This window comes from Sinohyriopsis cumingii, unplaced genomic scaffold (assembly GCF_028554795.1).
Source record: "Sinohyriopsis cumingii isolate HCF-2022 unplaced genomic scaffold, ASM2855479v2 utg000573l, whole genome shotgun sequence".
Lineage (NCBI taxonomy): Eukaryota > Metazoa > Mollusca > Bivalvia > Unionida > Unionidae > Sinohyriopsis > Sinohyriopsis cumingii.
Genome location: NW_028315911.1, coordinates 178,350 through 194,543, shown reverse-complemented (window position 1 = coordinate 194,543; position 16,194 = coordinate 178,350). Strand labels below are relative to the sequence as shown.

The following is a 16,194-nucleotide window of genomic DNA, read 5'->3' as shown; positions in this document are numbered from 1 at the left end:
CATCAAACGGAGAGCTTAAAAAAAATAGATACAATATTACAGCAAGTTTGCCCAGTGGAGAATCAGCTGATGTGAATTTACAGACAGTTGATGACTGGAAAAAAGATACTACCATCCATTGCTAAAGGGTATAACCTCTGTGATATTTTTAATGCTGATGAAACAGGGCTCTTTTGCAGAGGACTACCTGACAGGTCCCTAGTGCAGAAAGATGATGTTTGCAAAGGAAGGAAAAAAGCAAAGGATAGGTTGACACTATTGTTAGCATGTAGCGCAACTGGAGAAAAACTGGACCTCTTAAGTATAGGCAAATCATGGAAGCTTGCAAGGTGTTTTAGGTCATTTAATTAAGATCTTTGGGTGAATCCAACAGAAAGGCTTGAATGACATCAGACATCTTTTTAACTGTCAACAATAAAATGAAAAGGGAAAATTGGAACATTTTAATTATTGTAGACACCTGCAGAGCACACCCAGATTTTCATTTTAGCAATGTAAAACTGGTTTTTTTGCCCACAAATACAACATCTAAACTACAGCCTTGTAATGCAGGGATAATTTAGGCTGTAAAAATTATCAGAAGAAACTGCTGCAACACATTCTTTCCAAAATGGATGAGTGCTCTACAGCAACTGAAATATCTAAGACTGTCACTGTTCTGGATGCCATTTTATGGATTAAGTCCATGTGGGATGCTCGGCCTGCTTTTCTGTCAGTGTTCAAGCCATAAAAACTGAGAGCGAAGAGAGTGAACAAGACGTGCATCTATGAATGGAACCTCTTCTCAGTGGCATGACATTGGAAGAATATGCCGATATGGCCAACTGTCTAGAAACTTCTGTTTTCTCAGGGCCAGACTGGGATTAGGATATTCTTCAGAGACGTAAATCAGGTACTTCTCCAAATGACTGCGGACAGTGATAATGACAATGAGTCATCTGTTGGTGAAATTCTGCCTCAGGTTATTTCTCATTCTACAGTCATAGAACATTTAAAGAAGATTAAAGAATATGATTTACAACATGGCAATCCCAAACTTTTGCTTCTTTGCTCAGAAATGGAGATACATGTTTAGACCAAACAGCTGAGTAAAAAATGTCAACAAAGAAGTATAATGGATTTCTTAAAGCAAATTAAGTGCATAGAATAAGATATATACATCATAGCTAACTGTGCAGTTTTTGTTACATTTGAAAAAAACTCTAAAATGTATAGCCATGTGAAGTTACCTTATGGATATGATAAATATTACCTTTGTTTATTTCACAAATCATCTACATGTGCATATACTAATATATGTACATATTCATGTGATGTTCAAATATAAATTTGATTCATGTTGCTTGATAGATGTATATCTTTATTATATAGTTATTTTGAGAGGAAGGCATGCAGTATTTAAAAAGATTTATGAATAAAGGATATGATATATGCTCAGTGAGTATGCTTATTTTTTTCTTCTTCAACAACGCTAATTATTGACCCTGGAAACGAGCCAATTTTCACACACCTCTTATGAGATACCACCTGTCTTGAGAGACCGCTTTTGGTTGGCAGAATGGGCGGTCTCTCAAAACAGGTTTTACTGTAATAACACAATTTTCAGGATGGATGCCAAAGTGGCCATACTGAATGTCAGACCTGTATAATTTTTATTTAGGAGGATTTCTTTTTAGTGAAAATCCCATTGTCAGTACAACCATCCATTCAGAAGGATCAAGATTTATCAAGATTTTCCAAATGGCCACCAAGTCAGACCCATTTTCATTTAGGACCATCTTGACATCACAAGCCTTTTAGTGGTCATCCCATGTTAATATGACCATCCATTCAGAAGTAGTAATGATAACAAGATTTTGAGCTGCTCCTGTGACCTTGTGGTTAGAGAGTCTGCCTCAGATGCGGGAGGTCTTAAGTTTGAACCCCAGCCGAGTCATACCAAAAACTTACTAAAAAGATGTTATTAACAGCTGCCTTGCATTAAGAGGTTAGTGTTAGGACTGGTTGGCCTGGTGGCAGGATAATGTCACTCGGTGGGACATAATGCTACATGTCTGCGGCATGATGCCCCAGTGCTAGACATGACTATAAACTGCCACACTGCAGACATCGTAGTGATTTGACTGAAAAATTGTTAAAGCTACATTTAAAATCCAAAATCACACACACACACACAAAGATTTTGAAAATGCTAGTCATGGTGGATGTCTGAAGAGTACCATTTTCATTTTGTTCCAACTAAACTGGTGATGAATGTGTCAGCAACATTTGGTAACAATCCTCCCAATAGTTTATGAGAAGTAGCAATAATAAACTAATCGATGTTGGATAATAGAATATCTATTCTCTGCAATTAGTGGAGCTAAACCCAGCCAGTTGGAAAATATATATATATGGCTAAAATATGGCAACAAAATAAAATAAAATGCTGATATATTATTTGGACTTATGTATACATCAAACTTCTGTCTGCATCAACAAATATTTGTGAGAATCATTATGAAAAGGACGGATGCTCCTGGTAATTTAAGAATAACAAATTTCTCTTTACAATGGAACTTCAAAGCCTTCTAGAGAAGGCCCTGTATAAATCCTGCTTTTATATGAAATGGTTCAGTCTGTACAAACCTTTGTTCTTGACATAATGGAGACTAGAATTATTTTCAAAGAGACTGGACCATTTTTCCAGTTTCTATGGTTTTATATTTGCTTGCCGACTTGAACGAAAATTTGTGTTTTATTTCAGATTCAGGACAGATGAGGTTGAAGTGACTTGGAGAAGCTGATTTGTGTTAATGATAAATTATGTATACATATTTTTTGCAGCATTTTCATTGAAAGGGAATCATGATCATGATTGTCATTGTGTTTACAAAACCATAAAATCAAAGCATATTGTTGTGTGCATTAATTTTACAAGTCTGCCACACAAACTTGTCTTGCTTATTTACTACATTCTGTCCAAAGACGAATATGTAATTTTTCTATGATAAAGTTATCGCTAATAAAAAATTTGGTTGACAAATATCTTTTACAGTTTTTCCTGGACAGCTGCTACTAACTTCTTGTAACATCTTGTTTTGATAATGTCCCTAATCAGATAAGGACTGTTTTAGTAATTACACTTGTGGCCCAGGAAAGGTACTTTTAATGTGGAGTAGTCACTCTTAGATGCAAGAAGAATTCTGTATCATTGTCATGTGAAATCTTTGAATAATCAAAGAATCAAAGTGCTTTTCCTGCATACACCACTCCCTCAATAACTTGCACCTTAATAACTCCTGAACCTGCTTATAATGCGGGGTCAGGCATGGACCCCATTTTTTAAAACTAGAAAATACAAAAAAATATTACCCCATATTGAAATTGAAGAAAATTGCAATTAAAATTGGTAAATGAAATATTGATGTATTGCTTGTTTTATCATCAAAAATGGTAGATAGGAACTGGAAATTTTAATTAGCATTATGAAATTATCAACATTTAATAAGAAGTCATCTATTCTGTTACATGTTCTTTCTAAACGACCTTAGTACACCATAAATAACGATATTGAACTAAATTCAGATAAATGAAAATGTCACTTACACCTGCTGGCGGCTGTATTTTAATAAATAAATATCAATTAAATAATTTATTTTATCAAGCGAAAATTGTGTATTGGTTCTATCTTTTAGTTTGGTTTAAGTGTAATCATCATGAATGCAATGTACTGTCTTGTGTTCAAATGTAAAATGCGTCAGTTCACCATAACAGCTGTCTTGTGTTCAAATGTAAAATGTGTCAGTTGACCATAACATGTCTTGTGTTCAAATGTAACATGCGTCAATTGACCATAACAGCTGTCTTGTGTTCAAATGTAAAATGCATCAATTGACCATAAAAGCTGTCTTGTGTTCAAATGTAAAATGCGTCAATTGACCATAACAGCTGTCTTGTGTTCAAATGTAAAATGTGTCAATTGACCATAACAGCTAAGTCTGCAAGCGTTTCACTGAGAATTAAGTGCCAACCATGTTTTGATATCTGACTTGCAGAAGTATTTGTTGTATGGTTGCACAGAGTTAAAAGCTGACGTCTTTGTTGTTGTTGTTGTGGGGTTTAACGCCATTTTTCAGCACACAATAGGCTATACATGGCGGCCAGTATTAATGATGGAGGAAGAACCTGGGAAAACCCCGGAAAGAACCACCGACCCACGAGAAGCTACTGGCAAGCTTTCTGACCTCTTTGTATTATCATGTTAATTGTGTCTTTTGTATCCAATAATGGAGGTTGAATAGAAGAAAAAAGGCAGGCATATCCTACATGCATAAGATATAGCGACCCTGTTTGTAAATCGCTTTAAGTCATTTCATTTGATCAATTGAACAGAGTTATAAATATTATTGTGTACATAATATAATAAAACTACCTTATATTAACCTACTTATTCATAAACGTGATCAAAGATAGGCAACCAAGCGAGATGAATACTTCATCAAATAAAGAGTATTTTTCACAGAATCACTGTGGAGAAGCAAGTTTCAGAGAATTACTGAATTGGCACTTTGAGATATCCTCAAGGATGAGGAAAAGTATCTCTAAATTTGCAAAGAAATCACTGCATCAATATTTTACTACTTGAGCAATACAAAATTTAAGTTTTGATGAAGACAACTGTTTCATGAAATAAATGTCACTAGCTTTTGGATAAGGGAATCTTGTTTCATGGTGTATCAGCAGCTAGTCTGGAACTTATTTCCTAGACTCCTGCTTTGTACTTTGCAACCAAATATGAAGCAGGAAACCAGACTAATCAACAACAACAAAAAGCAGTGATGTTCTCTTGTACATGTGAATGTTGTTTGAAACCAGCTGGAATAATGTTAATGATTTTTCAGATGTTGGGCATCTTGAAAATAAATGTAATTTATACAGAATATCAAACAACTTCATTAGAAAAAGTGCTTTATTGACAAGCATTCTTGATGTGATTATAAAACAAGTTACCAGTTATTAAACAGTACATTTATACACATCCCCCACCCCCACCCTGTTTTCTCACTGTCTAGCAGGGATGGGATCACTTTTTTCTGGGAGGTTCCTCACTAATTCGTGCCTTGCTATGTTTTTTGACCCTGCTGTGCATGAGTTATCGAGGGAGAGGTGTACTGTATTTATAACATCCCCAATAGTTTGCACATTGTGACAGTTTGTAGAACTGTAAAATCTGTAAGCAAAGCTCTACACAAAGATCAGTATGGATATATTAACACAAGTTGTTATGTGAAACCTGGAGTCTTATCGACATGAAATAATGCAAAAAAGGTTAACATAAAAGTGGTAAATTTGTCGAACCATACTTAAGGGCTGCTTCATTTAAACATACATGGTACACGGGGAAGGCAGTTTTTGTAAACTATATGCCAGGGTACTTTGATTTCAATGATTTCATATTAAAATGATAAGAAAAATCTAAATTGCATCTATGGGTGAGTACCCCACATTAAAAGTGCCTTCTCTGGGTCCTATGTATCTTTAACTGGAACAGCCCTGAGCAGATAAGACAATAATGCATTATGAATTTAATCATATCACTTGCGATTAGACTGTACAATAATGTAACAAACAAACAATGAACCCTCTTGAATATGTTCCTTTTCTGTTACTATATAGTTGGGTTCTTTTTGAGGACTAGGACATTTACTATAAAACTCTACAAAGCACCACCTTTGTGTGTCTATCGGATAGGCATTGAACTCCAATTTCCTCTGCAAGATATAGTCAATAATGTTCTCAAAGTGCCATTAAAATTCAACCAAACAACCATGTCCATATATTGATTCAAAAAGCTACAGATGAACCTCATTTATGTGCACTTCATTTGTAGACTTTGTTCGTCCATGTGCATTTTCTTTAAATATGGTTTGTACAACAAATGGCGATTACTTCTAACCAGCAGTGACTGACATAGTCATATTATCACAGCTTGAAATTGACAATCTCTTTAAAAAAGTAACCATGAATGGCTTCCAATATGTCAAAGAGCATATTTTCCCCGATATTCCAGAATTTTATTGGTGGAAATGATAGTGTTGACAACAAAATCTTATCCTTCTTGATTTAATCATTCAACCGTAATGACAAATTAAAGCAAGTCTTTTTAAAGATTAGCAGTTAAATATTGTTTGAAATGAACTATATTTGCAGACTTGCCAATCCTTACAATCTGACAGCAAATCCTACTGAAATGACCCTTTAATTGATTACTTGCAGAATAATAGCAAAAATGATGAAAACAGAATCACTGTAATCAAATCTGGAAACTGGCCTGTCCATGTTTGATCTGGATCTAGCTTTCAAACCAATTCTGTGGAGTTGATCAGGGCACCAGTAGAACTAAAGTAGTATCTTAGATGCTTTAAACTGCTGGTATTTTTCATGCAAGATGCCTGCATAATCAAGTTGGTGATTATAACATCTTCTTGAAATGGCATCCGATGACAACACTGAAGATGAAAGGGACAATAAAACTCTGAAAACAATTTGATGTATAGATGTGTAACGAGGAATGTTAAGATTCTTGGGGGAAAAGCAGGAAATCATGTCATGTTGATCTGAATATGTTTAAGTAAGGAGATGATTGCCATCACCACTTCAACTTAAAAAACAAACAAACAACAAAAGAAACCCCAATAAAAACCCTATGATTGCGCCAAGTTGAGAGATCTAGCTAGAAGTCAATGTGTTTCTTGGAGTTTATGAAACTGTACTGAAGGTAATTAAAATATAAGTGTACTTTATACACTTTTTAAGTTGAACATGATGTTTACCTTTGATGCATTAACCTCATATCATACTTCTGAACTGTTCAAATGCATATTTCCACATTGATAACAGCACTGCTCAAAGAAAGTTTTTTTATAGACACAAGCTCCTGGCTGGTGACTATATGAAAAAAAAGCACAAGCACTGACTCAAATACCACAAGCCCCAACTACATTTAAATGCCTCTGTCCAGTGTGGGTGGTTACACTTTATCAACATAAATCAACTGTGCTTATACAAGCATGTGCTTATTATTTTCTTTCAATCAGTCTATTTCATGGCTAAAATCGTTATGAAAATCACAGGTCAATTAATAGAAATTTAAAAAGGTTAACAAATAATAATAAAGAGAACTAATCAGAATATTCAATTCAGCATGTAAAATATCTTACATAAAGGTGGTATTCCTATTTCAACAGACATGCTACACACAGGAATGATGCGTGTCAATACATTGTTTGCCGTATATGCAAAGAATTAAATGCTCTTCCCCCTTTTTCACTTCTTCACAAAGTAAAACCCCATCAACTAAGAGTTCTGAAATTTAGTTTTGGCTGCTTTGCTTCCTACCTTAAAAAAATGAATAACACTTCAACACTATTTCGACAGCTGATACAATCACGCGTTGTTGCATATATCGGGTAAAATCCGACTTCAAAGAAGCTTTGCTGCTGTTCACTAGCTTGTCAGTAATCTTTAATACAGATGGCTTAAACATTCTCAATTCAAGTCAGTCATATATATTAACTGTTGTTTGCTAATACAGATCTAGCATCTGTTTGATTTACCTATATTGGGTTGTTCCTCATTGTGATATTTTTATCTATGCATTATCACAATGGGCTCAGCGACTGCAGTCTCCAAGCTCTTGTGAGCCAATTAAGTAATAAATGAAATGGTTGTTTATACATGACTACTTTGCATTTTAATTGCCTGTATTTAAACTGCCCAAAGGATAGTTTTACATTAGCTCCAATCATGACTGTTTACCATTATACATGCTACGTGTAATAAGTATATATACTGGAAGGGTTTTTTATTCTATTTTCAAAGATTACTGAAAATTCTAATTTTCGAAATATATCCATGTTATAGGTTTTGGAAGTAAAACTTGTTTTTAGCATGTCACACTGTTGTTATGGCAGGTCAACATCTTGAAAATAAATGTCTCCACTGCAGCAATCAAAGTCTTCTCAGGTATGTTCAGTTTTTTTCTACAAGCCTGATGGGCACTTCAGTTAGAATACAAGAGGTGCCTGATCTGAAATTAGAGAGGCTCTGGGTCTTGGTGTCCGATTTTTTTAGCACTGAATAACTGAAAATTGACCTAAATTAACGAAACATTTTGAGTGCTCTACCGAAGTCTTGCTAGGGTTAGCAGGTCTGTATCTGGCCTTCATACTGAACATGAAAACAGCCACTGTCTCCCTCCCCAAAAGAGTTCAGACAAGAGTTTACACTTATGGTGGTTCATGTCTAGCTCTCAGGCAGCATAAAGTAAACCCAGGCCTTGTGTATATTTTTTGGGAGAAAAGTCAGTCAGTGGTCTGCTGTAATTGGGTCATGATACTGTTCTTAATTTGACCTGCAAGTGACCATACCAAGTTCAGTGTTTTAACATGTAAACAGCTTAGCAAAAATCTGATGAAGGCAACTTGCATTGCATATCCACTCAATGTATAATAATGCATTATTTGACTGTACTTGACTATTACGGAAGGTGGTTTATTCACATAATAATGCTTAATTTCTAATTAAATGAATGTACCAGTTTTATGGATGATTTTGATGGCAAGAACATAGATAACAGTTATTATTATAGAAATAACTACCAGCTACAACAGCATCTACAAAATGCCAATTAAAGTCGTATAATTGGATGACAATAATAAGCCGTCCATTTTTCTTCTCAGTCTGCTTCTGTCAAACCAGCTGTTGAGTACTCTGTAGCAAGAGATTCAGTTCACAACTTTTTTCCTCCAATGCATAGGATGGGTAGATGACTATATGTTTCACGACTACATTTCATTTCCCAAGGGACATGATGGCAATAGATGACTACATGTTTCACGACTACATTTCATTTCCCAAGGGACATGATGGCAATAGATGACTACACGTTTCACTTCATGACTACATTTCATTTCCCAAGGGACATGATGGCAATAGATGACTACATGTTTCATGACTACGTTTCGTTTCCCAATGCACATCATCGCAGTAGAAGACTACATATGGTTCATGACTAATTTATTTTCCCCAATGTACATGACAGCAACAGAAGACTACATATGGTTCACATCCACATGTGTGTTTCCCCAATGTACATGACAGCAACAGAAGATTACATATGGTTCACATCTACATGTTTGTTTCCCCAATGTACATGACAGCAACAGAAGACTACATATGGTTCACATCTACATGTGTGTTTCCCCAATGCACATGACAGCAACAGAAGACTACATATGGTTCACATCTACATGTGTGTTTCCCCAATGAACATGACAGCAACAGAAGACTACAAATGATTCATGACTACATATTTTGTTTCCCCAGTGCACATATGGTTCATGGCCAATTGATTTTTGTTCTCTCCAATACACATGATGGAAATAGATTACATACGGTTTATGACTACTTGGATTTTTTTCTCCTTGCACATCACAGCAATGGATGACTAAATACGGTTGATGACCACCTGTTTTTTTCTCCCCCAATGAACATGATGGCAATATATCACCAGATAAAGTTCATCAATACTTAAAGTTTAACTACATCAACCAAGCAAATATAAGCAGAATATATTTACACAGTTTAGGTTAAAAGAAGAGCCATAAGTACTAATAAGAAAGTTTTACTCTTTTATAAAACATTTATTCATATCACTCTCAACATAATTATCACACATTAAAACATGAATTCTGTTGTGAAAGATGCTATATACAAATACGTCTTATCTGTTCGACAATGTATTGTCAAAATTTATCTACACTAAATCCATTTAACTGTTTACGAAAGCTAATTATTAACAGTCACCTTCTGTGGTTCTACTTCATAAGTATCCCTGCTCTGTTGGAAGAAGTAGCAGAAATTGGTATCCATTTGAGGATTGATGTATTACCTAAAATTAAGCTTGAACTTTTTAAAACTGGTGTGTAAAGGCTGCCTCAGGGTCTTCATGAAAATAGCCTTTCTAAGCAGATAGCTCCTTCCATACATAAGTAATGCAAACAATTTAGAGAAATGTATTACAATAGTTCTAAAGCATCTAGCTTGGTCAAAATCTTAAAGATTGGTCAGCTGATCAAATGAGCTTCTCTTTAAATAAAATTACTATTATTATTATTATTATTATTATTATTATTCAATGTTTGGTCTTGAACTCTCAGTTTTTATGAATGTGGACCAGAATTTTGTTCTTAAATACATCTGAAACATGCGTGGACATGTACAATCAACTCAAGCCTTCCTAAAGGCACAGTGACATACTAAGGAGGTTGTTTAAGAAAAAGACTGGCATCTTGAATAGTAGTAGAAAAGTTACACCCCTCATTTCAAAACGGCTATCTTGGCAGCCTTTTGTCATTCTTGCATACAGTTGGCGACAAGCTGAAAATGCTCTTTAACAAAATAATACATGTTCTATCATCAATCTTTAACCATACATGCTCTGTTTCACAAACCACATGATTTCTATACTGCAAAATGAATAAAAATTGTGTAGAGTTTATGACTGAGAGAATGGCAAAGTTGATAAAATAAAACTATATTGAAAATCAGTTTCAACTGAAATAATGTTCAGATGCTCTTCTTCGGGGCAGCTTTTTCTTTCGCTACTTTGGTTGGATCATAAGAGTATGTTTTTGGTATTGGGCCTTCTCCCGCCTTCTTGAAAGCCACAGCATTATAGCGTTGCCTGTCCGTCACCTTACTGACTAGTGATGCATTGTGTATGGCTGGAAGAAAGGAATACAGATATGAAGCTCATAACAGGTATATTAAAACAACTATTATATACTGGATTTATTTATGTATAATGCATATCAATGTTCAAACGGCATCATTCCTACTTTAATATGATTTCAAGGTTTACCTCACAGCATAAATATTCCTTAATGGTTAAATAAGAAGAAAATCTTTTATTTGAAAAATGATATTGTCTGAACAGTACATGTTAATGAAAATTTTGCTGCTCTGGTTCAATTTACTCCAACAATGTTTCTGAAACTAAGCAACAAAATCTCTGAGTTCGAATGTCCAAAATTACAACTTCCATTACCTCCCTTGACTAACGTGGGGTAGGGTGGTCATGTTCTGTGTGATATCATTCTGTAGTTGATTGTAAATAATCAAATAGATCTGTTTTCTTAGCTTTTTTAGTAATGAGCAGAACACACCTAAATATAAGTGTCTATATAATTTATTTGTAAAGTAATAACTCCAAACTGCCTTTTAAGGATTACATTTCTGGTAGTCCATGAGGAAAACCATGAACTGGGTTAAACAGTAAAATTCCTTTTGTACTTCTCTCGTGCTTATGGGATAGTACAGCTAAAATCAAGACCACTGACAATAAGATCAATGGGATAGTACAGCTAAAATCAAGACCACTGACAATAAGATCAGTGGGATAGTACAGCTAAAATCAAGACAACTGACAATAAGATCAATGGGATAGTACAGCTAAAATCAAGACCACTGACAATAAGATCAGTGGGATAGTACAGCTAAAATCAAGACAACTGACAATAAGATCAGTGGGATAGTACAGCTAAAATCATGACAACTGACAATAAGATCATTGGGATAGTACAGCTAAAATCATGACAACTGACAATAAGATCAATGGGATAGTACAGCTAAAATCATGACAACTGACAATAAGATCAGTGGGATAGTACAGCTAAAATCAAGACCACTGACAATAAGATCAATGGGATAGTACAGCTAAAATCAAGACCACTGACAATAAGATCAATGGGATAGTACAGCTAAAATCAAGACCACTGACAATAAGATCAATGGGATAGTACAGCTAAAATCAAGACCACTGACAATAAGATCAGTGGGATAGTACAGCTAAAATCAAGACCACTGACAATAAGATCAATGGGATAGTACAGCTAAAATCAAGACCACTGACAATAAGATCAGTGGGATAGTACAGCTAAAATCAAGACCACTGACAATAAGATCAATAGGATAGTACAGCTAAAATCAAGACCACTGACAATAAGATCAGTGGGATAGTACAGCTAAAATCAAGACCACTGACAATAAGATCAGTGGGATAGTACAGCTAAAATCAAGACCACTGACAATAAGATCAATGTCTGATTTGACTACTGTTCATTGGAAAGTAATTAAAAAGTCTGATCAAAATTACTTTGGGTTTGTACAAAATCAATGAACTTATAAACTATGTGAAGTATGACAATGTAAGCTATGACTTCTGACTCGACCACAAATACAGTTACATTTGGTGTTCATAACTCTTTCATAAAAGTGTGCAGATGCTTGTGTTTAGTAGCAGTGAAACGATACACCTGTGCTGTGTATCAGTACGATTCACAATATGCAGCCTGCGATATGATACATAACAAAACACATGTGAACTTGATGGTCTTTCCATCTTGGGAAAGTAGGTGGTGCCCTTTCATGTATATTGACATTCTGGTCCTATTTCTAGTATGCAGATTATTGATAGACATATAGCTATTTCTGAACAGATCCTAATACATCAACTTCCAGGTGATTTTCCAATAACCTAATGCCTAGTTGCGTTAGAAACATAGTTTTTCATTGGCTATTTGGCTCGTGCATGAGCAGAAGGGTAAAAGTTGGAGTTCCTTTTTTTGCGTTCTTTTACTTAACAGAACCATTATTAACGTATCGAGACCACTCTTTATTCCAAATGCCCATCTTATCCTTTTTTCAAAGGTTCATCTGTCTGTTTGCAGTTCATACCGGTCTGCCTTAGATCTGCGACCAAAAATCTAAAATCCGGACACAAAATCAAATTATGACCACAGGCGAATTTTGGGTGGGAAAAAAATTGGGTCCACAAAATTAGGTTTTTCCCTCTGTATTTTGTAGTGCAACTAGAACTTCCAGATATCTGTCTACCTTTCAATAATACCACCCACTTTAGTGTATCATGCGTCACCTTGATGCTACAGAGCTCGGCAGAAGGCTATTACCTCCTGCCACATAAACTTGTTGCCTGGGATTAATGTGTTAACGCACAGATATTTTAATTTAGGATGAACTTGACCTTGGGAGGAATGTGTGTGTAAAGTTTTATGGCAATCCTCCATACTAGGAATAGTGATAACAAAGTTATGTTAACAAACATACGAACAACTGCTAACAGTCCATCAGGCTCTTCTGATCTAATCAATTATTCAAATACAACTATTTCCAGAAAATGCAACTCAACCTATGCTGACTTTTTTATGTGTTGTGTCCAAGTTAGTGCCTAAGATAAGCAGTATGGTCTTGGTGTATCAGTATTTATGCACTGGATTTCATAAAAAATGCAGGAAATCTATAAGGAACTTCATTAGCAACATTACCCTCTCTGAATCCTTCAGAAAATGACTTATCCTGAGGCTTTATGGAACTTGGATCATGCACAATTCTTGGTTCAATTTTGCAGAAATCTCGCACTTTGGGTATCTTCAGAACAGCTACTTGTGTCAGGGAGAAGAAATTGGATGTACACCAATAAACGCACAAGGCCTGCAAAATAAAAAATGTTGCAATTTAAAGTTAAAGGGTTTGAACAAGCAATTATACATTTTGTCCCATTTGTTTCTTATACCACTACCCAAAAAAAGAGATTGCATTATTAAAGTCTGTATTTGAGAAGTTGCAAAGATTATGCATCTGGATAGTTCATTAATGTTCAACTACTATTTGTAAAGAAAATCTTGACTGACTGTGTGTGTGTGTGTGTTTATGTATGTATGTATGTATGTATGTATGTATGATGCCTATAAGTCCAGTCCAGCTACAAGCTGCACAGATCCATATCAGCGCAGCATAATGTGCCAACAAATCTGGGTCTATGCAATATGTTTGGAGTAACAGGCAAAATAAGCAACATGGACACTGACCTGCTGTTGCATAAATGTGATGGCAGATCAGAATGTCTATTTTTGGAGTTTGAGTAGATTTGTAAGTGATTATAAGTTTGAGGAGATTTGTAGGTGAGTATAGCTTTGAGTAGATTTGTAAGTGAGTATAAGTTTGAGTAGATTTGTAAGTGAGTATAAGTTTGAGTAGATTTGTAAGTGAGTATAAGTTTGAGTAGATTTGTAAGTGAGTATAAGTTTGAGTAGATTTGTAAGTGAGTATAAGTTTGAGTAGATTTGTAAGTGAGTATAAGTTTGAGTAGATTTGTAAGTGAGTATAAGTTTGAGTAGATTTGTAAGTGAGTATAAGTTTGAGTAGATTTGTAAGTGAGTATAAATGATAGCTGCAAAAAGTGTCCATTGGCACATATATATCAAGTAACATTTATGAAATACAATTCTTTTAAGGTAGCATATTTCTTTGATAACAAAATAAGTGTAAATCCACTACTTTGCAAATCCTTTACTCTCAAACCAAAACCAGAGGGAATCAACAATTACAAAGGTCAATGCTAATCTCCAGTAGCCACTGTAAACAATTCAGACTAAAGTGATCCCTTTTCTAACTAAAGATTTTAAAATTTTTTTAAAAAAATCTTTAATTTTTACATTTATTCTTGTATTCATTTTAATATTTAAACTTTATATAGCCTGTATAGTGCTGACATATTTTGAATCCACTACCTACCCATCCATGCACCTACCTATCTATTGTGACAGAATATACAAACCATAAAACCCCATATTAAAGTAAACATACTACAGTAAAACCCATCCTGTGAGATCTACCCATTTGCTAACAAGATGCAGTCTGTCAAGACAGTTTCTCATAAAAGTGTGTGCAAAGGACCAGTTTCCAAGGTCAAAATTCAACACTTATATGGGCTAGGATTAGCATTTGGCATAAAAATGTGAGTGATAGAAAAAAATTGTTGCTCCGACAAAGCCAACAAAAGCAGAGTCACCAGAAACTGCAGAGAGATCTGAGTCTTGCAAGGTCAGTATTGATCAGATTGGTGAAACTGAGCTCTCTGGATGAAAAGTCTCTGTGGTAGAAGTTCAAACAGGTCCTCCTTCCTTTGGCTGATAGAGACTGGGGAGAAGGCTTGCTCAGATACTTTCCTTGTGGCAATTGCCCTAGGGTAGCCAGCCAAAATAAAAGAAATTGATATGATCTTGGCATAGTTCCATTATATTTTTAAACCAAAGCATCCACGCCTGGGTGCAAACCTGTGTTTACATAGGAGTAATCAAGACCTCTCTTCTGACTGGCATTTCAGCTACCATTTCAGAGCCTTGTAAAATTCATCGGGATGAAGGGTACCAGGAAGAAAGGACTTTAAAGATATGTTTGGTTACCCAGGAGTGGAAACCTGTTCTTGGCAAAAAAAAACAGTGTCATGAGAGAAACCAAACCATCCTGATTAAACTGCAGATATTTAAGGATGTAGTTATATACTATAGTCAGGATGACTAGGAGCAAGAGCAGGACTGGACAAATTGTATTACCCAATGTCCAGGACTTGTCTAATGTCTCGGTCAGGCAAGTGCCTTCTGGCAAAGGATTAGTCCCAGGCAAATGCATTCTTTTTTTCCTTGAAAAATTTAGCCAGGTGTGAGCTTTTAAATATATGTATTAGTGTTTAATGGCACCTTAGTTAAATAATGCTATGGCACCAATTAAAAGTTCTAAAAATGTAAAAATGAAGAATTCCACAAAAACTTGAGGAAGGTAAACTTTTTCAAACAATTGTAAACACGAAGAACTACAAGATAAAATGTGAAAGGTAAAGATGCTGAAATTTATATGTATAACAAAAAAACAAAAACAACAAAGGTAAACAATATAAAATCCCCCCAAAAATATATGGTCAATTATTTTTCTTATACATAAATTGCATTCCTTCACAAAGTCAAAGATTTTCCTGAGAGGTCTATCATCATAAAGTTGATGTTACAAAGCTTGCTTGCTTGTTGAGATTTCATGCTGCATCTTTTGTTTTTACATTAAGATAGAATGTATCCAATTATATATCTGTAATCGGTACACAGGATGATCCAGCCTGACTGCAGGGCAGCTCAAGCAGCTTTATATGCCTTTTCATTACCCTAAACATCATTGTGATTAAGCAGCCAATAGTACGTACTATTTATCAACTGGATTTGTCAAGGATGAAACAACCTGGCACCTAGTTAAATCCCAAGACAGATGGCAGAGGTCTAAGGCCTTGGTTTCTTCATGCCT

The 16,194-nt window shown here is 35.1% G+C and overlaps 2 protein-coding genes across 3 annotated transcripts in view; one reads left to right on the top strand and one right to left on the bottom strand.

Moving 5' to 3' along the window:
* The window catches only part of LOC149773776 (putative tRNA N6-adenosine threonylcarbamoyltransferase), a 54,634-nt gene extending 51,609 nt beyond the window's left edge, over positions 1 to 3,025 (top strand). For both annotated transcript variants that reach the window (XM_089946017.1, XM_089946018.1), the window contains exon 13: positions 2,747 to 3,025. In XM_089946017.1, the coding sequence (XP_089802143.1) occupies positions 2,747 to 2,786 (40 nt within the window). In that variant the 3' untranslated portion in view covers positions 2,787 to 3,025. The remainder of the gene's footprint in view (positions 1 to 2,746) is intronic.
* A 1,912-nt stretch (positions 3,026 to 4,937) lies between these two features.
* LOC149773775 (mitochondrial inner membrane protein OXA1L-like) overlaps positions 4,938 to 16,194 on the bottom strand; it is a 65,076-nt gene continuing 53,819 nt past the window's right edge. The window contains exons 8-9 of the mRNA XM_089946016.1: positions 13,389 to 13,554; positions 4,938 to 10,769 (exon numbers count right to left, since the gene is read on the bottom strand). Of these exons, the coding sequence (XP_089802142.1) occupies positions 10,612 to 10,769; positions 13,389 to 13,554 (324 nt within the window). The 3' untranslated portion in view covers positions 4,938 to 10,611. The remainder of the gene's footprint in view (positions 10,770 to 13,388; positions 13,555 to 16,194) is intronic.